Source organism: Sorex fumeus, unplaced genomic scaffold, assembly GCF_029834395.1.
Source record: "Sorex fumeus unplaced genomic scaffold, SorFum_2.1 ptg000107l, whole genome shotgun sequence".
Taxonomy (NCBI): domain Eukaryota; kingdom Metazoa; phylum Chordata; class Mammalia; order Eulipotyphla; family Soricidae; genus Sorex; species Sorex fumeus.
Genome location: NW_026606164.1, coordinates 62,681 through 84,597, shown reverse-complemented (window position 1 = coordinate 84,597; position 21,917 = coordinate 62,681). Strand labels below are relative to the sequence as shown.

The 21,917-nt window shown below is 69.2% G+C and overlaps 3 protein-coding genes across 3 annotated transcripts; 1 reads left to right on the top strand and 2 right to left on the bottom strand.

The window, feature by feature from the left end:
* Positions 1-1,405: 1,405 nt before the first annotated feature.
* CDK5 (cyclin dependent kinase 5) lies at positions 1,406-4,741 on the top strand. The gene is made up of 12 exons (XM_056134806.1): positions 1,406-1,572; positions 2,114-2,202; positions 2,301-2,368; positions 2,480-2,540; positions 2,636-2,692; positions 2,956-3,051; positions 3,138-3,212; positions 3,345-3,441; positions 3,533-3,603; positions 4,233-4,292; positions 4,379-4,459; positions 4,546-4,741. The coding sequence occupies exons 1-12, from the start codon at positions 1,536-1,538 to the stop codon at positions 4,630-4,632; spliced, it is 879 nt and encodes a 292-aa protein (XP_055990781.1). The 5' UTR covers positions 1,406-1,535; the 3' UTR covers positions 4,633-4,741.
* A 776-nt stretch (positions 4,742-5,517) lies between these two features.
* On the bottom strand, positions 5,518-8,733 carry ASIC3 (acid sensing ion channel subunit 3). Its single transcript, XM_056134812.1, has 11 exons — positions 8,197-8,733; positions 7,641-7,791; positions 7,360-7,487; positions 7,042-7,234; positions 6,887-6,943; positions 6,656-6,803; positions 6,225-6,316; positions 6,059-6,138; positions 5,881-5,958; positions 5,709-5,767; positions 5,518-5,596 (listed from the first exon to the last, which is right to left on the bottom strand). Exons 1-11 carry the CDS (start codon positions 8,731-8,733, stop codon positions 5,518-5,520), a joined length of 1,602 nt encoding a protein of 533 aa, XP_055990787.1.
* Positions 8,734-10,065: 1,332 nt separating this feature from the next.
* Positions 10,066-21,241, bottom strand: ABCB8 (ATP binding cassette subfamily B member 8). Its single transcript, XM_056134805.1, has 16 exons — positions 20,990-21,241; positions 17,419-17,713; positions 17,141-17,296; positions 16,966-17,060; positions 16,776-16,881; positions 16,272-16,433; positions 16,082-16,167; positions 15,907-16,004; positions 15,719-15,824; positions 13,098-13,131; positions 12,875-13,011; positions 12,706-12,800; positions 12,488-12,621; positions 12,004-12,151; positions 11,331-11,581; positions 10,066-11,185 (listed from the first exon to the last, which is right to left on the bottom strand). Exons 1-16 carry the CDS (start codon positions 21,082-21,084, stop codon positions 11,060-11,062), a joined length of 2,124 nt encoding a protein of 707 aa, XP_055990780.1. The 5' UTR covers positions 21,085-21,241; the 3' UTR covers positions 10,066-11,059.
* Between the last annotated feature and the right edge of the window lie 676 nt (positions 21,242-21,917).

Sequence of the window (21,917 nt, the reverse complement as noted above, 5' to 3'; positions counted from 1 at the left end):
GCCAAACGGTCACCCACGCCCCGTCCGAAACGGCCGGGCGGGCGGACGCGGTGGGAGTCTAGGTGCGCCCGTGTTCATACTCCGCCCCCGCCGCCCCCGACACCTCCACCAAAGACCCTGTCTGTGCTCGGGGGGACATCCTTGGGGGGTCCTGGGGCCCGGAGGTCGGATGGCCTTTCCCCAGCGCAGACCTAGACGTTGCGAACGGAAGGTAGGCGGGGTGGGGGTGGGGAGCAGGGGGCCGGGCGGGGTGGCCTCTGCCGGCCCGGGGGTCGTGTCCCCCGCTGCCCCTCTTCCTCCACACGGAGTCCGCCCCGTCCGCAGGCTTGGCCTGCCCGGTGCTGTCCGGACTGCCGGCTTCCCCGCTGCACTGGACGTTCTCGCAGATGAGGAAATCATCGACTCCTTTGCTGCTTTGGTCTGGGGCGGGGGTCGGGGGCGCCGTGCGGCAGGCAGGCTGGCATGGCAACTGTTCGTTGGGACAGGCCAGAGTTAATGGACACGTGCTTAGCGCCCACCCTGGCCCGGTCGCGGGCAGGCGGGAGGGGAGCCCCGTCCGGGCCGTGCTGGGCTCACGCAGCCCTCAAGAATGCAATCGGGAGACAATTAGAGAGCAGCACGGGAAAATCTATAATCAAGGCCCCGAGGGATGAGGTCAAGGCTGCCGCGAGGGCTGCCCGTCTGCGCCTGGGTCTGCGGAGGGCGGTGACCCACGGCCACACCCGGGCCGGGCTCGCTCCAGCGGGTCCCGAGCTCCGGTGCCCGACGCGGGGGGCGGGGGTGGCGGGGACCCCGGGCCGCAGCCGGCTTGTGTAGGGGGCAACCCCGGATGACGATCGCGGCCCCGAGGGAGGGAGGGAGGGGGGGGTCAGTTAAATAGCCTCTGATGGGCGCACACCTGCCCCTCTTCCCCCCGCCCCTGCGGCCGGCTAGCCCGGGTGGTCCATCCATCCTCAGCCAGGCCGGGATGACGCCCCAGCCCCTCCCTAATCGGGTTACCAGGCGGCCCAGAGGGCAGCGGGGAGAGCCCGACTGGCCAGGCCAGGCGCCCGACGACGTACTGCGGGCCGCCAGATCAAACCCCGGGGGCGCCCCACCCACCCCGACCCCTCCCCTGCGGCCCTCGGGAACGGGTGGCCGGGGAGGCCCTTTGCACACTCGGCTGGCGAGCACAGACGAGAACAACAAGAGCGGAGCATCCTGGGAGCCGGGGCGCCGCGGCGGGTACGGCCGGAAGGCGGACACGCGGTGCGTCCTGGGACTTGGAGTCCCGGGCTCGCCTCCGCGGTGGACGCGGGGCCCCGGGATGCGAGCACTGCGGAGAGCCGCGCCGCGGCCTCCTGGGGCTTGTAGTCCCGTCGGCTGAAGTTCCGGGCGCGCCCGGCAGGGGCGGCGGCCCTTGGACTACAAGTCCCAGAAGCCCGTGCGCGACCAGGAGGGCGGGCAGGGCTGGGGACTGGGGTACCGCCTCCTCTGCAACGCCGTGGCCAAAGTCTTAGCACCGAGGGCCCGCAGGGGTCCCCGCGGCCGCCGCGATGCAGAAATACGAAAAACTGGAGAAGATTGGGGAAGGTAATGGGACCACGAGATGGTCCTGCAAGATCTTACCTCTGCAGACCCTTCAGTACCCCTTGCAGCCCTGGCTCCCCGACCGTCAGCAATAACCCAACAGGCACCCCGACTCAGCACTGGCTGCACCCCGGCCCTCGCGTAGCCCCCCGTGCAGACACCACCCGCCCCGCCACGTTAGCTTTGCCCGCAGACGCCCCTTCCCGGCCTCCCAGCGGACCCCCGGACCTCACACTTCCTGCATTCGCTCCCCGCGTCCCCAGCCCTCGCTGCAGATGTCCAGCCCCGGCGTTCCTCCTTGCTGCCCCCCTGCGCCCCCATGTCCCGCCCGGACCCCCGGCTCACGCTTCCCAGACCCTGCCAGGGCGCCCCCTCTCACCCCGGCCCCCACCCGGGCGGCGGCAGCGTCTCCCCGCTGCCCTGCGCCTCCTCGCATCCCTTCCCTCCCTGCTCCCCCTCGGCATCAGAAAATCCCCAGGGGGACTCCCCGGGGTGAGGAGGGGCACCCCGCCCTGCTCCTCAGCCCTGGCTTCCCCTCCTCAAGGCACCTACGGAACCGTGTTCAAAGCCAAAAACCGGGAGACGCATGAGATCGTGGCTCTGAAGCGGGTGCGGCTGGACGACGATGATGAAGTAGGTGGGGGCAGGGGGCTGCGGGGGGCGGGGGGGGGGGGTCGAAGGCTGGTGGGCTGGGGTGGTGTGACCAGGCCTGCCCGCCCGCCTCTGTGTAGGGGGTGCCCAGTTCCGCCCTCCGGGAGATCTGCCTCCTCAAAGAACTCAAGCACAAGAACATCGTCAGGTGTGTAGGAGGCAGGGTTCAGAGGGGCTGGAGGGGGTGGGGGGGTGGGGAGAAGGGGGCCCTCTAGCACCCACCCGGTACCCACCTGGCCGGGCCTTTGCTTCTCTCCAGGCTCCATGACGTTCTGCACAGCGACAAGAAGCTGACGCTGGTGTTTGAGTTCTGCGACCAGGTGACTAGGATGGGGAGGACAGTGGCCTGGAAGGAATCAGGGGGGGCCCACCCCGGGTGGCATCAACTCCATCCCCCGCCCCCGCACCCCCTTAGGACCTGAAGAAGTATTTTGACAGCTGCAATGGTGACCTAGATCCAGAAATCGTGAAGGTGAGAGGCCCGGGGACGCCGAGGTGTGGGTGGAGTGTCAGGCCTCGGGCCCCACCCCGACGATCTCCCTGGGATCTCGGGGTGACTGCAGTGGGGGGGGGGTGCAGAGAGGAGTGGTTCGAGACTCCCCCCCCCCCCCCCGCCACACACACACACTCTCCACGCCTGCTCGTGGCTGGTGGGGGCCCGGGCAGCAGCCCACGGGGCCCCTGATCCAGGCAGAGGAGAGGTGACCCCTGTGGCCCCTCTCTCGGGCCCCCCAGTCCTTCCTCTTCCAGCTGCTCAAGGGCCTGGGGTTCTGCCACAGCCGCAACGTACTGCACCGAGACCTGAAGCCCCAGAACCTGCTCATCAACAGGGTGCGGCTTTGTGGGGGAGGAGGGCGGGGGGCGCTGCCCCCACTGTCTCCATTCGCCCTTCTCCATGCCCTGTCATCTCTGCCTAGAACGGGGAGCTGAAGCTGGCAGACTTCGGCCTGGCGCGAGCCTTTGGCATCCCCGTGCGCTGTTACTCCGCCGAGGTGAGCAGGCCAGGGCTGTGGGTGTGAGGGAGGGGTCCCCAGCTGACGTCTTTCAGCTCCTCCTCCTCAGAGCGCCTCCCCCCAGCCTCTAAGTGGGGCGTTGCCGGGCGGGGGGGGTGGCGTGTTCTGCAGGTGGTCACACTGTGGTACCGCCCGCCGGATGTACTCTTCGGGGCTAAGCTGTACTCCACGTCCATTGACATGTGGTCAGCCGGCTGCATCTTCGCAGGTGACCCGCTGGGGCGGCGCAGGCATGTGGGGGTCCCTGGGGAGGCGGGGCTCTCCCCTGTGTCCTCCCTCACCCCCCTGTGTCCCCTCAGAGCTGGCCAACGCAGGGCGGCCCCTCTTCCCGGGCAATGACGTGGATGACCAGCTGAAGCGGATCTTCCGATATCCTTCCACGGCTGGCGGTGCCCTGGCCAGGGCTAGGGGAGAGGATGTGGACGCTTGGGGGACAGCGGGAGGACCCTGGGAGGGGGCCGGAGCAGCTTGCCTCAGACTTACGCCGCTGACCGTCTCGGCCTAGGTGGGCTCCGGTCAAGGTCATTGATGCTGGCGGTAAAGCCCTTCCCCAGCCCCCTTGGGGAGCAGGTGGGTCTGAGGTGACCACGGGTCAGGGTGAGGACGGAGTGAGGAATCTCAGCAGGACAGCAGAGACCCTCCCCCCAACCCTGCCCCCTTTTTTTTTTTTTTTTTTTTGCTTTCTGGGTCACACCCAGTGATGCTCAGGGCTTGCTCCTGGCTTTGCACTCAGGAATCACTCCTGGCAGTGCTCCGGGACCCTATGGGATGCTGGGAATCGAACCCAGGTCACCTGTGTGCAAGGCAGACGCCCCCCCACCCTGCTTTTATATTTTGACTTGGGGGCCACACCAGGCTGCACCCAGGGACCCCTCCTCCTGCCGGGGATCAGATCCGGGTCGCTCGTGCGCAGGGCAGACGCCCTCCCTGTCGTGCCGTCGGTCTGGTCCCAGCCCCGCTTGCCCCTTCCACTGAGTGACCCTTGACCCCCTGGACACACTGTTGGGCACCCCTACAGAGGAGCAGTGGCCCGCCATGACCAAGCTGCCCGACTATAAGGTGGGCCTCCCCGGGACCCTCCCCCGGCCTCGCCCAGATCGTGGCCTGGCAGCCCCCAGGCCCCGTCTGACCCTCCGTCCCCACAGCCCTACCCCATGTACCCGGCCACGGCGTCGCTGGTGAACGTCGTCCCCAAGCTCAATGCCACGGGCAGGGACCTGCTGCAGGTGAGCGGGCGGGGGGCCCCGGGTGCCCACGGTGGGCGGCTGGAGGAGGCTGCGGCTCTGACCCACCCCCCTCTTCATCCTTCCAGAACCTTCTCAAGTGCAACCCGGTGCAGCGCATCTCCGCAGAGGAGGCCCTGCAGCACCCCTACTTCTCCGACTTCTGCCCTCCCTAGGCGCGGGGCCCAGGCTGCCAGGCTGGGGCCTGGTCTCTCGGCCGCCCCCAGGAGGGCAGGGTGCGAGCCCCAGCTGTGCTGGGCAGTGGGCGGGGGGTGGGGGGGCGGCACGCAGGCCCTTCGCTCCCTCCACGGACTTTATTGAATTTCATAAATTGGCTCCTTTCCCACGCTGGCTAAGGTGTGCAGTGGCTGGGGTGGGGGTGGGGGGCACGGCCTGGGGTCTGCCACCCCCGCAGCCCTACTCCGGCTCCACACGCAGGCAGCTGAGGGCCAGGATGGTTCCTCCGGAAGTGGGGGAGCGGGCGGGCCCGGCACAGCCCCCCTGGGGCCCCCGTGTGCCTGCCTGGTCTCCTGGTTCCCACACATGCACCGTGGATCGAGAAGCCCAAAGGTGGGGGCGATCCGGGCCCCCCTTCCTGCCTCTACTTCTCATTCCCTATATTTGGGGGACAGGAGAGCAGGGCACATGGGCAGGCGGGGTCAGGGGTATGCCCCCCCCCCCACCAGCATCTAGAGCCAGGAGCCCTCCGGTCCTTCTGCTGTTTCCATGGAGACGGGATGCTGTCGCTGAGTCCCAGGTGTGAGAGTCGCCATCTCCAAGGCAGGCGGGCGTGTTTGTGGGGCGTCCCCTGCTGCCCCCTCCCATGACGCAGGGCTCTGCTCAGCTCATCCCTCCGCCCCACACACATCCTGCCCATACCCTCGCTCCTGGCTGCCCTGGGGTGGAGGCGGCCTGGGCCATCCCCGGGTGCGACTGTTCTCTGCTACTGTCAGACCAACACCCGAGGCAGATGCAGGACCTTTATTTGGGGTGAAGGTGGCAAAGATATGTGCAGGACGGCGTGCGGGTGTCGGGGAAGGGCCTGGGCCGAGCCCCGCAGCCTAGAGGCGCGTGACGAGGTAGCAGGTGCGGTGGGAGGCCGAGAGCGTCTTGGCGATGGCGCAGGGCGGGGTGGGAGGCCTGGGGAGACACAACCAGGGCTGGCCGGGCTTCCTCACAGCCGCCCCAGCGTCCCGTCCCTGCCCACCAGGACTGCCGACTCGCTCGCCCTGCGGGGGCCGTTTACCCTTACCTGGGGTCCAGGGTGAGCTGGGCCGCGGGGGTGCGTGGGCCACCCGCCCCTTCCTGAAGCTGCGGGAGGAGAAATCGGATGAAGGAGGCACCACGAGGGGTTCCTGGGCTGGGCGGGAGTCGGGCTCGGCGCCCACGCGGCAGCTGGCAGGGGAGGAAGAAGGTGCCCTCACCAGGTTGGTGCTGGAGTGCCTCTGGGAGCGCCTCCGGTTTCGGTTCCAGAAGTAGCCCAAGACCCTGTCTAGGAAGACCTGGGAGGGCGACAGCGAGGAGGTGGTGTGTGCAGGCCCCCTGCCTGGCCCTGCGCCTCCTTCCTTCCTTCTCCGGGGGCGGGGGGGGGGGGGGACCCACCTCGCAGAGGTAGTCCAGGATCTCCAGGATGGTGAGCAGGCTGGCCCCAATGAACAGCCCCATCTGCCCCCCGATGTCGCCTGCAGAGACATCAGCTCAGCCCCCGCGCCCGCACACGGGGGAGGGTGGGGGGGGGCGGCTTGGGTGTACACGCCCACCCACCCACCCAGGAGCTCCGACACTTCGTAGGCCTTCATCTGCTCCACCGTCTCATAGTTGAGGGCCTCGAAGAAGATGTCCAACACCAGCACGTTCTCCCTGGAGGAAGAGGAGGGAACGTCCGTCCCCTTGCATGCGGCCTCCCACGAGAAAGCCAGTGGCTCCCTGGGCTCCTTTCAAGGAAAGCCCTAGCGGGGGACCTCACGGCAGGGAAGGGGGCTTCAGAAGACACGGGTGGGGGGTGGGGACGGAGAGAAGCAGTGCGCGCTTGAGAACGCGGCCGAGAGGAGGTGCACAGAGGATGTCTGCGCGGCGCGGCCGTCCCAGCCCTCCGCGCCCCGCGTCCCTCGGCGCCCCGCGTCCCCTGGCGCCCAGGATCGCCACGAGCCCCCGCGACCCCCGGCGCCCCGCACCCCCGCGACCCGCGCCCCCGCTCACGCGATGTAGGCCTCGCTGCGGTTGAACTTCCGCGCCAGGTAGCGCGCGGCGGCCCGGCTGGGGATCCGCACCATGGAGAGCTCCTTGGCATAGCGCGTGACGGCGCAGGGGTTGGGGCAGGCGCACGCGTCCTTGCGCAGCATGGCATCTGAGGGTCACCGGCCGCAGAGTCAGGGGGCGGCCGCGCCGCGGACGGGGGAGGGGGAGGGGGAGGCGGGGCTTGGCCCTTACCCAGCGCGGGGTTGGCACAATCCTTGTACTGCTGGGGGCTGCACACGGGCGCGCTGCCTGGGGTGGGGTGCAGGAGTCTACTTCAGGCAAGGGAACCCCACACCCATACACACACCCACCCACCCACCCCCAGTGCGGTTCCCCCAGACTCTGACCCGGCATATGCATCATCCGGCAGCCGCACTTCCGGGCCACATAGCGGGCCTCGCAGGCCAGGCGACAGCCCGTCAGACTATAGGGTGGACTGGGCCCCGGGCTGGGGCTGGGGGCGTCGGGAGGGTCCTGCTCCAAGTCGGGGTTCAGAGGGGCTGAGCTGCAGTCGCCCCAGGGCGGAGGCAGGAAGTTCAGCTGAAGAGGTGGGTTAAGGAGTCTCAGTCCCTCCTGCAGAGCATGGTAGGGGTGTGGCGGGGTCAGGGGCAGGGACAGTAGGGGCAGGCCAGGAGCTGAGAGCAGTGTCCTGCCGGCCAGGATACTTGCTGTTGCTGGCAAGACACAAAAGTCTGGTAGCCTGGGGCTGCCCCGAAGCCCAGCTGGTCGATGACCGGGGGTTCCTCCTGGCTGTGGATCTGCACTCGGATCCCCACCTCAAACGGGGTCTCCTCTGCGGGGGGCAGGCCCCGAGTCAGGGCGAGACCCATCCCTGGGCGGCCACGCGCTTAAGTGCGGCCCCTCTGAAGATGGTCCCGCCCCGGCCTCCCCGGCCTTTGGTGTCTCCGTCCAGTGCCCGAGACTGGCCTGTGCGGCCGGGCCGTACCCGTGTCCTTCCACACGGGCAGGTACTCGTCCTGCTGAACGTCCAGCATCACCTCCAGCCCGTTGCCTGCCCCGCTCTGGGGCGTGGTCAGCAGCTCGGCCCCGTTGGTGCCGGAGTTGAAGGTGTAGCACTGCCCCATCCGCGTGAAGATCTGGGGGGGGGGACGGGATGCCAGCCTGCTCCCCCCAGCAGCACGGGGTGGGGCGCCCCTGCCTCTGTCCTGTGTGCTTGCCCCAGAACTTACCGCCCTGTGCCCCCCACCCACCTGTAGGACGCGCCCGGGGCCCCTTCACTTGTCCTCTCCAGGAGCGTCTGGAGATGGGGGCAGAGGGACGGAGGGAATGACAGTCCCCCACTGGCAGGGAGGGGTCTCCACAGCGGAGCTGGGCTGGGTGGGGGCCGGGAGTGTGTTCTGGGCCCCTGTCGTGGGCCTGGGTGGTGCCAAGGGGATCCCCGGAGGACGGTGGCCTCTGGGCTGAGCAGGAGGCAGGGTTGGGGTTCGCAGGGGGTGCGCCGGGCAGGCGGGACCCCCAGGGTGGCCAGGCCGGGATCTCACCGCCGTGAAGTTCTCGGGCCCGCACGGGCGGCCGCGGAAGCGACAGTCCAGCAGCATGTCCTCCAGGGCGTGGCCGGCGCGCGCGTACAGGCGGCCCACGTCGAAGGTGGGGCTGGGCATGAAGCCGGGGGGCGCGGGCGGGCGGCCCAGGGCGCGCAGGAAGGCGGCGTGGTGCGCGGCGTGCAGGCCCAGCAGCGCGGGCCCGGCCCAGTGCAGGTCGTTGGGCGTGAGGCGGGAGCGGCGCAGCGCGTTCACGTTGCACAGGGTCACCGCGGGGAAGGTCAGCCGGTGGCTCTCGCGCTCGTCCAGGGCCGTCTTGTGGTGGAACTCCCCGTAGTAGCGCACGCGGCCCACCACCTGGAAGAGGAAGGCGCCCAGCGCCAGCAGCACGGCCCCCGCCCAGAGCGCGCGGCGCGGCGTCGCGGACCCCGGCCCGAAGACGTGCGCCAGCCCGTGCAGGGTGCAGCTGCTGGCGAACACGCGGATGTCCGACGCCCGGCGCCGCCGCGCCTCCTCCAGGGCCGCGGGGGGCTTCATGCCACGGCCGGGGAGCTGGCGGGGAGGCGGACACGCGCAGCACCCGCAGGACGTGGGGGACGGGACGAGGGTCTCCGGGCCGGGTGACCGCGCGCGCAAGAAGCGGAGAGGAGCCGGGACCGGGAGGCGGATGGCACTGGCCTGGCCGGAGGGGAGGCGACGGGTGGGGGTCCGCCGGGCCCTCTGGGGGCAGCGGGCCGGGGCTCGGCAGCTGCTCCCTGCTGGCCTGCAGGACGTCTGTGCTGGAGGCAGCGCTGCCCGGAGTGAACCGAGCTGCTGCCGCAGAGGATTGGGTTTCAGCATCCTGGGGGCCGGGGGGCCAGAGCTGTGGGGGGGGGCAGCGGGGGAGTCCCTGGGGCCCCAGGCTGAGCCATTAGTGCGGTGAGGGGGGCCGTGGGCGAGCAGGCAGAGGCGCCAGCAGGAAACCGCAGCCCTGCAGGGCCGGGCGAGGGCCAAGGGAGCCGGGCGGAGCGGGGGTCCTGTGCGGCTGCTTCAGGCCCTGAGGTCAGCAGCTGACCCTTGGCCGGCCCCTTCTTCCCCGGCTGCTCCTGGATCAGGGCTCTGCAGAACTGGCCCCGGACCAGGCTGCAGGAGGTGGGGAGTGACCGCGGCCGCCTCCTCTTCCTGGGCGCCACAGCCTGGCCAGGCCTTCAGACCCGGGGCCCGTGCCCAGGTGTCACGGGCGCTGGGACCTGACCTTCCCAAGGAGGCCTTTCGGGTCACCCCCGTGCTTGGCAGCGGGAACCGCCCTGTCCCCATTACATGGGATATGGCCCAGGATGGGGTGGGGGCCCGGTCAGGGCTGCAGACACAGACGCCAGGAACAGACGCAGGGTGGTGGCAGGTGGGCATGGGGTGACACAGCTCTAGCACCCCTGATGGCTACAAGGCACGGGCCTTGAAGGGCCGGAGTGTGCAGGAGGCAGGGCACCGGCCTCACACGTGGACGACGCAGATTCGATCCCCAGCACCCTATGGGATCCCGCAACACCGCCAGGAGTGACCCCTGAGCACCAAGCCTGGAGTAAGCTCTGAGCACCGCCAGTGAGAGCCCTGAACAAGAGCACTGTGCTCCTTAGAGGGGGCCTCCTGGCTGGGCAGCCCACCTGAGGGCACGTGGGGTCAAGGGCCAAGGGGCCAAGGAGCACGGGGGGACGAGGAGCAGGGCAGAGCGCCAGCATCCGCCTGGGGCCCCAGGCCCTCCCATCTTCGCTCCCGCCGACACAACGAGCAAGAGTGTTTTGGCCCTGTGAATGCGTGAGAGGCGCCCAGGGGCCCGCGGCTTCTGTAAGTAGCATTCCGGAGCGAGGCTGGACGGATGTGGTTTATTGGGGCCGCCCACCTGGCTTCCAGGTGAGAGCCGCAAGGGCTCAGTACCAGACACAGATCATCCTGTTCAAACTCCTCAAAGGAGCTTTGGAGATTAGGTGCCGCCGGGCTCAGGGCCCGTCACGGGCCGCAGTGCCAGGCGGTCAAGCACCGGATGGACGGGCCTGGCTCGTGGCTCGTGGTGGCTTTCCTGGGCATGGGGCTGCCGGAGGCAGCCTGGGGGAGGGGCTGGGCTCACACCCAGGTGCCAGGCCAGGCCGGCTTCCCCGGGGGAGGTGTGCAGTGAACAGCCGAGGCCCAGAGCTGGCCCTGCGCTTGGCTTTTGGCAGTGGTGGCCATGACGGAGCCCAGGCCCTTGGTCTCTGGAGCAGCTGAGCACCCCGGTCCTGAACCCGGTCCTGAACCCAGGCCTGGCTCTGGGGCCTGTGCCCCAGGCTGCGGTTCTGGCACGCGGCTGACATCGGAGTCAGCAGACAGTCCTTGTTCTGGACGTGGTCGATGGGGGGAAAAGTTCTGGATCAGAACCCAAGTGGGATGGGCCATGGGAGCACAGAAGCGGTAGGGCGCGGGGCAGGGCTTGGCTGGAGCAAGCCTGTGCTGACCAGGGACACCGCCTCAGGGAGCCTCTGAGATTGCGCCTCTGATCCTCAGGGCCGGCCCCCGCTTCTGGGTGCATGCAGCCTCAGGTGCTCCGTCTGCGGGCGATGGCCACGGCCTCCTTGCGCAAGTCGGATTAGCTGCGACTCAGGTGTCCACCTGGGTGGGCCTGGCAGAGCCCAGAGCGGCAGGTGTCTGGCACGGGCCAGGGCGGCCACGGGGCCAACACGCAGGAGCTGAGTCCAGGAGTGGCTTCAAGGCCTCGTCAGCACTGGCCACACTCAGGCCTGTGCCCCTGCAGACCCCCCGTCGGCACACGCTGCGGCTCTGGGGCTCCCCTGGCCAGCGGTGGCCGGCTTCCGTGTCCAGGGAGAAGCCTCAGGCTCAGCCCCAGCCGCGCTCAGGACTCGGGGCGGGGGTCCCCGGCGTCGTGGGGGGAGACGGGGGGCGGGGTGTCCAGGGCCTGTCTGCGGACAAGGTCCGCGTAGAGCCCGCCCTTCTTCAGAAGCTCTTCGTGGGTGCCCACCTGGGGGGGGACGTGGGAGGCGCTTGTCACCCGGACCCCGGAGACCAGGCCCCCGCCCCAGCAGCCCGTCCCCACGGCCCCCGGGGTCCTGCCGTGCCCACCCTGGACGCCCCCGTCTGAGCGTCTCTCGGAGATGCGCCCGTACCTCACAGACGCGGCCGTGCGCCATGACCACGATGCGGTGGGCCCCGCGGATGGTGCTGAGCCGGTGCGCGATGACCAGCACGGTGCGGCCGGCGCTGGCGCGGTCCAGGGCGTCCTGCACTACCCGCTCCGACTCGGTGTCCAGCGCGCTGGTGGCCTCATCCAGGATCAGCACCGCAGGCTGCTTGATGAGGGCGCGGGCAATGGCCAGGCGCTGCTTCTGGCCCCCAGACAGCGTGGCGCCCCGCTCACCTGCGGGCATGGAGGGCGGGGGACCACAGAGTGTGCCCGGGGTCACCACAGAGGGCCCGGGCCCGTGGGGCCGCCCCGAGCCTTTGGGTCTGACGGGGCAGGGAAGCGGCACCGGAACGCGGAGCCCAGGTGCCAGAGTGGATGACAGGGCGGTGGCCTGAGGGGCAGAGGGCCACCCCGGCGCCCGAGGGCCATGTGCAAAGCCTGACCTGGGGCAGCTGCATGGCGCCTGGGCCAGGTGCCACGGCCCCTTCGTGACGCCGAAGGTCCTGCAATCAGGCTGAGACCACTGAGCGGCACAACCCCCGAGGCGGCCGGGGCTTCGGGCCCGCGCCAACGAGCGCAGCAAGAGGAGACGTGAGGAGTTGGGAAGGGCCTGGACGGGCCCCTGGGGGCCAGCGAGGGGCAGGGGCCGCGCTCACCCACAACAGTGCTGTAGCCATCCGGGAAGCTGAGGATGAACTCGTGGGCATTGGCCTCGCGGGCAGCCGCGTACACCTCCTCGTCCGTGGCGTCCGGCTTCCCAAAGCGGATGTTCTCCATGATGGTGGTGCCGAACAGGACCGGCTCCTGGGGGTGCGGGGCACGGGCTGCCTGAGCCCCGGGGGCACGGGGGCGGGGGCCCACCCTAGAGGGCCCCTGAGAGACAGGGGGCTACATTGCTCCTGCCCCTGCCTGCCGGCCCCGGGCAGAGCTGGTCTCCCCGACACAGGACCCAGACGCCCGCGAGCAGCACCCCCTGAGCAGCAGGCAGGGGGGACTTTGGGTGGGCTTCGGGCAGCCCCCAGCACCTCCAGGGGTCCCCCAGGGCAACCGGGACCCTACGACCACTTCCGCCAGCAGCACGGACAGGCACCCGTCAGGGGCCGGGAGCAGGGTGGGGAGGGCATGTCAGGGCCCCCGCACCTGGCTGATGAAGCCAATAGCCTGGCCCCGCAGCCAGGAGGGGTCGAGGACACGCAGGTCCCAGCCGTCCAGCATCACCCGGCCGGCCGTGGGGTCGTAGAAGCGCTCCAGCAGCGCGGCGACCGTGCTCTTCCCTGGGGAGAGGCCGGGCAGGGAGGGTTACACACTCCCAGGTGCTGGGGGCGCCCCTCCGCCAGCCCCCCGGGGCAGGCACTCACCTCCCCCGGACTGGCCCACCAGGGCCACCGTCTTGCCCGGAGGCAGCGAGAGGGAGAAGTCCTGGAGCACCGGGAAGCCAGGCCGGCAGGGGTAGCTGCGGGGGGCAAGGCTCCATCAGGGAGGGCCACCCCCGCGCCCACCCGCACCCGCACCCCCCGCAGGACCCACCTGAAGGAAACGTCCTGGAAGGAGATGGCACCCTGTAGCTGGCCCCGGGGGACGCAGTGGCCCCCTGAGAGGGGGATGAGAGGCTGCAGCGTCATGTACTCAAAGACGCGGGCGCCGGCACTGAGCCCCCGGACCACCTGCAAGAGCGCGCACAGTCTGTGAGGGGCGGGGGTGGGGGTGGGGCCTGCAGACCCCCCTCCCTCCCCAGCCCCTGCTTGCTCACCTGCCCGAAGAGGACGGAGAGGTTGGCCATGGACCTGCGTGGGGAGAGGGGGGCTGACGCGGGCGGGGCACCCCAGAGCTCACCCCAGGTGGGTCTGCCCTCCGGAAGGGTCTAGAATGACCTTGACGGGGAGAGCGCTCACAGGGCGGGTGCTGACATGGTCTATGGCCGAGGTCCTGCCAGCAGCAGGCCCAGGTGCTCGGGGGTGGGGGTGGTGAGTCCAGCGGGGGGGAGGAAGGGGCTCCCACCTTGGGGACCCTCTGCTCCTGGGGGTCTTCCTGCGGCACCACGGGCGGGTGTGGGGGCCGTGGAAAGGGGAGCAGTGCCGCCAAGCAGGCACCGCGAGGGCTACGACGGGCTGGGGCCCCCGGACCCCAGCTGAGGGCCAGACTCCCAAGATGCCCCAAGAGCAGAGCTGAGGGCCTGTCCCAGGCCCCGTCCCAGCCCCGCGGGTGACCCGGGCTGGGGACGAAACTGGCCGGGAAAGCTGGGGGCCAGGGTGACCCAGGGACCCCCCTCCCCCAAGCCCAGAGCCCTGGCGTGGGCTGCTGCCCGTCTAGACAGTGGGTCCGGCTGGCACCCTGCGGAGGTGAGTCACCGTGGCTTAGTCACCGGCCTGGGTGCTGCTGCGGGGGCAGGGCCTTCTGGGCGAGCAGCTGACCCCTGCAGAGGGGGGCAGAGGCGGCCGAGCCCTGGGGCCGGGGGTGGGAGGCCTCCTCTGCCCCGAGCTGGGGCACTGCCACAGACGCCACCCCCCCGAGTGTTGGCCTGGCGACTGCGAGGGCCCGCCCCAGCCCACCTCAGACAGGAAAACTCCAGCAGGTGGGCAGTGAGGGGCCAGGGAGAGGCCCGGGCTGGGGGCCGCCTCCCCCAGGCATCCCACCAGCTATGGAGGAGCTGAGGCACAGAGTGGCCCAGAAACACAGGTCCTCGGGGTCCACCAAGTATCTGACTCAGAATCAGGAGGGGAAGAGGGGGGCAGGAGCAACAGGTGGGAGAGGGTCCGACAGAAGGTGGCAAGGGTGTGGGACCCGAGACGTGGTCATTCGCCAGTGTCCCCAGCTGCCATCACAAAGGCCGTGCAGCAGTGACCCTACCTGGGGAGGGGCCTCAGGTCCACTGCCAGCACCCAGAAACCCAAACCCGAGACAGCGCCAATGAGCGAGTGTCACCCCACCCCGTGTCATTCCAAAGGACATGCGGTCTGGGGCCACTCTCACCCCTGCACAGTCTGGGGCCACTCTCACCCCTGCACAGTCTGGGGCCACTCTCACCCCTGCACAGTCTGGGGCCACTCTCACCCCTGCACAGTCTGGGGCCACTCTCACCCCTGCACAGTCTGGGCCACTCTCACCCCTGCACAGTCTGGGCCACACTCACCCCTGCACAGTCTGGGGCCACTCTCACCCCTGCACAGTCTGGGGCCACTCTCACCCCTGCACAGTCTGGGCCACACTCACCCCTGCACAGTCTGGGCCACACTCACCCCTGCACAGTCTGGGCCACACTCACCCCTGCACAGTCTGGGCCACACTCACCCCTGCACAGTCTGGGGGTCACACTCACTCCTGCACAGTCTGGGCCACACTCACCCTGCACAGTCTGGGCCACTCTCACCCCTGCACAGTCTGGGGGTCACACTCACCCCTGCACAGTCTGGGTCACACTCACCCTGCACAGTCTGGGCCACTCTCACCCCTGCACAGTCTGGGCCACACTCACCCCTGCACAGTCTGGGGTCACACTCACCCCTGCACAGTCTGGGGGTCACACTCACCCCTGCACAGTCTGGGCCACACTCACCCTGCACAGTCTGGGCCACTCTCACCCCTGCACAGTCTGGGGGTCACACTCACCCCTGCACAGTCTGGGCCACACTCACCCTGCACAGTCTGGGCCACTCTCACCCCTGCACAGTCTGGGCCACACTCACCCCTGCACAGTCTGGGGTCACACTCACCCCTGCACAGTCTGGGCCACACTCACCCCTGCACAGTCTGGGGTCACACTCACCCCTGCACAGTCTGGGGGTCACACTCACCCCTGCACAGTCTGGGCCACACTCACCCTGCACAGTCTGGGCCACTCTCACCCCTGCACAGTCTGGGGGTCACACTCACCCCTGCACAGTCTGGGCCACACTCACCCTGCACAGTCTGGGGGTCACACTCACCCCTGCACAGTCTGGGCCACTCTCACCCCTGCACAGTCTGGGCCACTCTCACCCCTGCACAGTCTGGGCCACTCTCACCCCTGCACAGTCTGGGCCACACTCACCCCTGCACAGTCTGGGCCACACTCACCCCTGCACAGTCTGGGCCACTCTCACCCCTGCACAGTCTGGGCCACTCTCACCCCTGCACAGTCTGGGCCACTCTCACCCCTGCACAGTCTGGGCCACTCTCACCCCTGCACAGTCTGGGCCACACTCACCCCTGCACAGTCTGGGGCCACACTCACCCCTGCACAGTTTGGGGCCACACTCACCCCTGCACAGTCTGGGCCACACTCACCCCTGCACAGTCTGGGGTCACACTCACCCCTGCACAGTTTGGGGCCACACTCACCCCTGCACAGTTTGGGGCCACACTCACCCCTGCACAGTCTGGGGCCACACTCACCTCTGCACAGTCTGGGAGGCCACCAGGAAGGACATGAGGTCGCCTCCTCTGAGCTGCTGCCCAGCCACGAGGGAGCCCCCGACGAAGAGGGTGCCCAGGACCATGCCTGCGGGGACCAGGTGGGGCTGAGGGCGGCCCCGGGGCGGTGGGGGTCCCGCTGCAGCCCCCGGCCCCTCACAGGCACTCACAGTTGAAGGCGACGTTGGAGAGGCCTTGGAACAAGGCGATGCCCCGGCCCAGGGCCTCGGCCTTGCAGCAGGCGGCCTCCAGCTCATCCCCATAGCGCCTGCGGAGACAGGCCAGGCTCAGCCCGGGCGCAGGGCGGGGGCGCCCCCTGCTCGGTGCCCGCATGGCCCCACTCACGCCTCTTCCCACGGCTCCATGGCGAAGGCCCGCACCGTCCGCACGTTGCCCAGGGCCTCGTCGGCCACCCCCGTGGCCCGGGCGATCTGTGGGGCAGTGGGGGGCGGGCAGTGAGGGGCTGGACGCCGGGCGGGCGGGGAGGGCGGGCAGGGGCGGCAGCGCCGCGGGGGTGGGGGGGCGGCCCCCCTACCTGCTCCTGACTCTGGCGCGACAGCTTGCGGAGCGCGGAGCCCATCAGCGTGCCGGCGCCCATGAGGGCCGGCGTGGCCACCATCAGCAGCAGCGTGAGGCGCGGGGACAGCATGGACAGGGTCACCAGGCAGCCCAGCACCTGCGTGCAGCTCCGCAGCCCCTGGGGACGGGAGGGAGGGAGGGAAGGCGGGCGTGGGGGCGTCCGTGCCCCGTCCCGGCCAGGGGCCAGCCCACGCCGCACCCGGGTAGCGCGGGCAGGGGCTGGGGGCGCCCGGGGACAGGGTCAGCAGCACCAGGCCCGGGGGCAGGCGGGCGGCGGGCGGGCACTGTGCTGCTGCTGGCAGGCGGCCCGCCGCGGCCCGGGGAGAAACAGCCCGTCCTGACCTTGGGCGCGCCGCGGACCTCCCAGCCGGAACACCGCGCCCTCACCCGGGAGGGCAGGGGCCAGGGTGAGGCCACCGCCTGGGCCCCTGGGGGGCAGGTGGGGCGCGTGGGCACTGACCTGGGAGATGACCAGCTTAAAGGAGGATTTAAATTCCTGCACGTCAGTGGCCAGGCGGCTCACCAGCTGCCCGGTCTTCTTAGCGTCGAAGAAAGCAATGTCCTGCCTGGGGGTAAGGGCGGGTGTGAGCTCCGGGGGAGGGGCCTCCCCCCCCCCCCTCCCCCGTGTCTCCGCGCTGGTGCCCCCGTACCGTAGCAGGCTGCCGAAGAGACTGCCCCGCATGTCCACGGCCATGCGCTCGCCCATGCGCGACAGCAGGGCCAGGTAGCCGAAGGTCAGCAGGCCCTGGGGGAGGCCGGACTCTCAGCGGCGGCGGTGGCGGCGGCGGGGGGCAGGGGGGTCCCCGAGCCCCGGCCCGCCCCTACCTGGAGGCCATAGAGCAGGAGCAGCTGGGCGCTGAGGCTGCGGGACTCGGCCCGGAAGCTGCCCGCCTGCTCCCGTGTGTACTTGGCCACGATCTCCACCAGCTGGCCCAGGAGCAGGGGGATCTGCACGTTGATGAGCGCCGCGCCCAGGGCCATCTGCAGGGGACGCCGCTCAGGGGGAGCCCGCCGGCCCTCGCCCCCCGCCCCGGGTCCCCTCCCAGGCGGGACCCGGCCCCACGCGGCTCCCCCACCCGGAGGGGCGGTGGGGGGGGTCTCACCAGGACGGCCGCCCCCAGGAGGACCAGGTGGGGGCGCAGAAACTGCCAGAAGAGCCTCCAGTTGAAGCGGGGCTCGGCCACGCGGGGTCTGGGAGAGGCCCGGGGGGCCTCGTCGGCCTCGCAGCGAGCCACCAGGTAGAGCCGCGGGGCCCCGGGCAGCAACACGGGGCCAAGCAGCAGCGTCCCCAGCCAGCGCCAGGCCCCAGGGCTGCGGCAGGGTGGGCGGGCAGGGAGCCGGGCGCGCAGGTGGGCCGCGGCCTTGAGCAGGTGGGAGCCGGGGCCGCCATCCGGGCACCTGTGGGAGAGAGCACGCGGGGCTGAGCCTGGGCGGGCCCCCCCTCTGCGGGGAGACCCCATGCTGGCGGCCAGTCATTGCCTGTCAGCGGGCCTGAAACACACGTCCTGCCCCCCGGGGACACAGGGCCTCCCCTCCACCCCCTACAAGGGGGGAGCACCGACCCTGCTTCTGCTCTGCGCATGATCCCGCCTCCGAGACAACGGTCAAGGCGTCTGGGCCTTGTGTCCACGGGACGCCAAGGCCTGTCACTCTCGCCCTGCAGCTGAGAGCACTGGGCGCCAAGCTGGGCCTGGCCCACGTCCTCTGAGCCCGGCTCTGCACTCACTCTTTTCAGTCCCCCAGTGCGCCTCTTTGGGGGCCCCATGCTGGTGCTGCCCTCTCTGGCCCTCTGGGCATCACCCTCCGAATTTCAGATTATTCATTCATTCATCCATCGGGGCCTTTGGGGCCACCTGGTGGCGCCCAGGGTTGTGATGTGCCGGCCGGCCGGCTGGCCAGGCTGCAAGGTGAGTGCCTCGGTTCCCGCTGAGCCCCGGGCTGGGGTCTGCACAGCGGGCGGGAGACAGCAGGGCTGGTGGGGATGGGGGGGCCTGAGGCACAAGGGGCTCCCTGGGAGGCAGCAGGCCTCGTCCCACACCCCCCACCTCCTGGGGGCACACGTGTCCCGCCCGCCCCTCAGCAGCCTTCCCAAGCCCAAGCGCCACCCACCCGAGGGCCGGTTTTCTGCTGTGCCTCAATGTCCCCACTATGAATGCAATCTCATCCTCCCGCAGTCCCGCCCCTGGCGACCGCAGCACCTCCCCAGCAGGGCCCAGGGTGCTCGGGAGGGCAGCAAGTCCGGGTAGCCCAGCACTTAGCAGAGCTCCGGGACACACGCAAATCCGGCAACTGCCGGTTTGTTGGCTGAGTGCATCATTAGAGACGCAGGATGCTCCGACCTGACCCGCGGCGGCGGCGGGTGCCCAGGCTCAGAATTCCCGAGGCAACGGGAAACGAGACTTTTCCCGTTGCCTGTTGCTACCCGGGCAGGGATGCTCCACAAACAACACTTTCCCGACGTCCTGAGCGCCACTGAACCTACTTTCGGCTCGTCAGTGGGGCCACACCTAGCAGTGTTCGGGGTCTACTCCTGGCTGTGCCCCAGGCCCCTTGCAACAGCAGACCACCTGGCCTCCAGCACCCACAGTGCAGGGGCAGCCTCGGCGCCTCTCCCCGCCCGGCCTTCACAGACTGCTATTGGCTTCAGAGCTGTCCTGGCCGTGCTCCGGGCTGACTCCTGGCTCTGTGCTCAGGGACCACGCCTGGTGGGGTGCTGTCAGGGATCGAACCCAGGTTGGCTACGTGCCAGGCAAGCACCTTATCTGCTTTACTCTCTCTCCGGCCCCTATACTTACTTTCAGCTTATTTTTACCTGTTTAATTGACTTTATTTCATTGACTTCACTTATTGACTTTATTTACTTAAGAATACTAAGAATTTCGGGCTGGAGCGATAGCACAGCGGTAGGGCGTTTGCCTTGCACGCAGCCAACATGGCCAACGACCCGAGTTCGATTCCTCCGCCCCTCTCGGAGAGCCCGGAAAGCTACCGAGAGTATCTCGCCCGCACGGCAGAGCCCGGCAAGCTCCCTGTGACGTATTCGATATGTTGCCAAACACAGTATAACAAGCCTCACGATGGAGATGTTACTGGGCCCGCTCGAGCAACTCGACGAACAACGGGAGGACAGTGCTACATGCTACTAAGAGTTTCAGGGGGGCAGTTTCAAGCCTCTGTATGGGGAGTTCTCACCCTCCCCTCCGGCTTCTCTATTCCATTCACATCCTCACTGTTATCTGCCAGGAGTGGGCCACCCTTAGTGGTGCTCAGGGACCAGGGTCGGCCACGTGGAACGCAGGCAGCCTTGCGTTACCTCTCTGGTCCCTATGCCCACTTTCATTCTTCTGATTTATTTTCGGGTTTTTGGGCCACACCCCGCAGTGTTAAGGGCTACTCCTGGCTCTGCGCTCAAGGACCACTTCTGGCGGGGCTCGGGGCACTCTAGGCCTCGCTGGGGATGGAACCGGGCTGGCCGTGTGCAAGGAAGGCCAACACCCTACAGGCCGCACTATCTCTGCAGCCCATCAGGCCCCTGTATCCGCTCTGAGACGGCCCCTACGCACGAAGCTCATTTCACGATCTATTGTGCTGTGACGGGAAAAAACACTGCACTGACGAAGAGATAAATACTTGCCTATGCCTTCTCCCGGGGTTCTCTTGGGCTTAATACCAGGGCTCTCTTTCCCAGGGACCGTTTTTGAACCTTTAAATAATTCACCGTGGCCACTTTCCAGCCTCTGCCATCTCCTGCACTCAGTCTGGAGGGCCTGGCCACCGCCGAGAACTGCGAACTGCATCTCAACAAGAGTCTGGCCGCGGGCGAGGTCGGCTTCCTCCCCTCCAGCCCTCAGAGGCTGGTCCAGGGCACCGGGGGCCGCATCCGGCAGGCCCAGCGAACCTTCCTCCCGCCTGGACGTGGGGGTGGGGGGCAGCCCCCAGCTCCTGAAAACACTGATACTGGGGGGGACCCTTTCGATACTGGGGGGGGCGGGCTTTTCCTGGATGCTATCCGTGTCCTTCTCACCTCCTTCCCCGTCCCTCTCTGGGGACCCCCCAAAGCACACACGTGGGGCTGGAGCAATAGCACAGCGGGGGGTGGGGGGGATTCGATTCGATTCCCAGCATCCCATAGGGTCCCCCAAGCACGGCCAGGAGTAATTCCTGAGTGCAGAGCCAGGAGGAACCCCTGAGCATCGCCGGGTGGGACCCAAAAAGGCAAAAAAAAAAAAAAAAAAAGAGCAAAAAAAAGAAAAAAGAAAACACACACGTGTGTACAAGTTACTGGGCTGACTCTCGCCGCTGGAAGTGTCCCGGGGTGGGGACCCTTTTTAATTCAGCGGGGACTCGCGGGCGGGGCGGGGCGGGGCGGGGCGGCCCCCCGACTGGTGACGTCACGGGCGGCCCGGCCCGCGCGCGCGGCACAGCGCCCCCTGGCGGGAGCACGACCCAGGCGCGGGCGCGGGCACCTGCGGCCGCACCTGGCACGGGGCTGTCAAGAGCTGAGACCAGAGCCCCGGGGAGGGACACCCGAGCGCGGCCGGCCGCCGGCACGTCCACCGGGCCCCGCGCGAGCCCGGACTCCAGGTCCCGGCGGGCCCCGCGCGCGCCGGCCGGGCCGGGCCGGGCCGGGCCGGAGTCCCCTGCGCCCGGGACCTCCTTCGCCCCCTCTTTTACCTGACGGCCGAGAACGTCTGGAGACGGAGGGCGTGCAGCGGCCGGCCTGGGGCGCAGCCCCCCCGAATCCCCACCCGCAAGAAGTGCACCAGCATGACGGGGCGGCGGCGGCGGCGGCGCGCGAGCGGCCGGCAACGGCAGCCTCACCCGGATCGCACCCAGGCGGCCATGTTGGCCCGGCCCCCGCTCCCGGCGGGCCCTTCGCGCCTCCGCGCGGATTGGCGGAGCCGCGCGTCGATCTCCCGCCGCGCCGTGATTGGGCCGCGGGGAGGCGGGCCTTCTCCGCCCGGCGGCCCGTGATTGGACGGCGCGCGCCGCCTGCCCGCCCCCAGGCCCCAGGGTGCAGCTTTGCACTTTGGCTCCTGGGGGTGCGGGCTGATGACGTTTGGGCGGGGGGGGGGGTGTGTGTGTGTGAAGCCCTTTCGGACGGGCTGTCTTGGGGGGACGCGTCCTGCGGGCGCTGCTAGCGGACTCGAGATGTGCCGGCGTCTCGGTGGGGGTGCGGGGGGGAGGGTGGACCTCTGGTTCCAGGCAGCAGGGACAAAAAGCGACGGAGTTTTGCAAAAAAAACGCGCCTTAGCTGTCCCCACCCCGGCCGGAGCGGGCTCTGGGGATGCAACCACGGATAACGGGGGCACCTTCCCCCGGGACACTGCCCGCACCCCCTAGGAGAAGCTCTGCTCAGGGGGCACCGCGCTCGGGGCTGCCAGCCCCAGCTCCAGCCCCCCACTCCTCCCCGCAGGTCTCGCCCCTCCTTTCCGCGTGTCTCACGTGTGATTGTTTGTTTGCACAAGCTGCCTCCTCCGCCGGGCTGGCACTTGTTGGGGGCCGTGACTGTCTCACTCATCCCGTCCTTCAAGTGCCTGCCTGCGGGGAAAATGACCTTGGAAATAAATCGACGTGACCTGGGGCTGTCAATCAAAAGGCT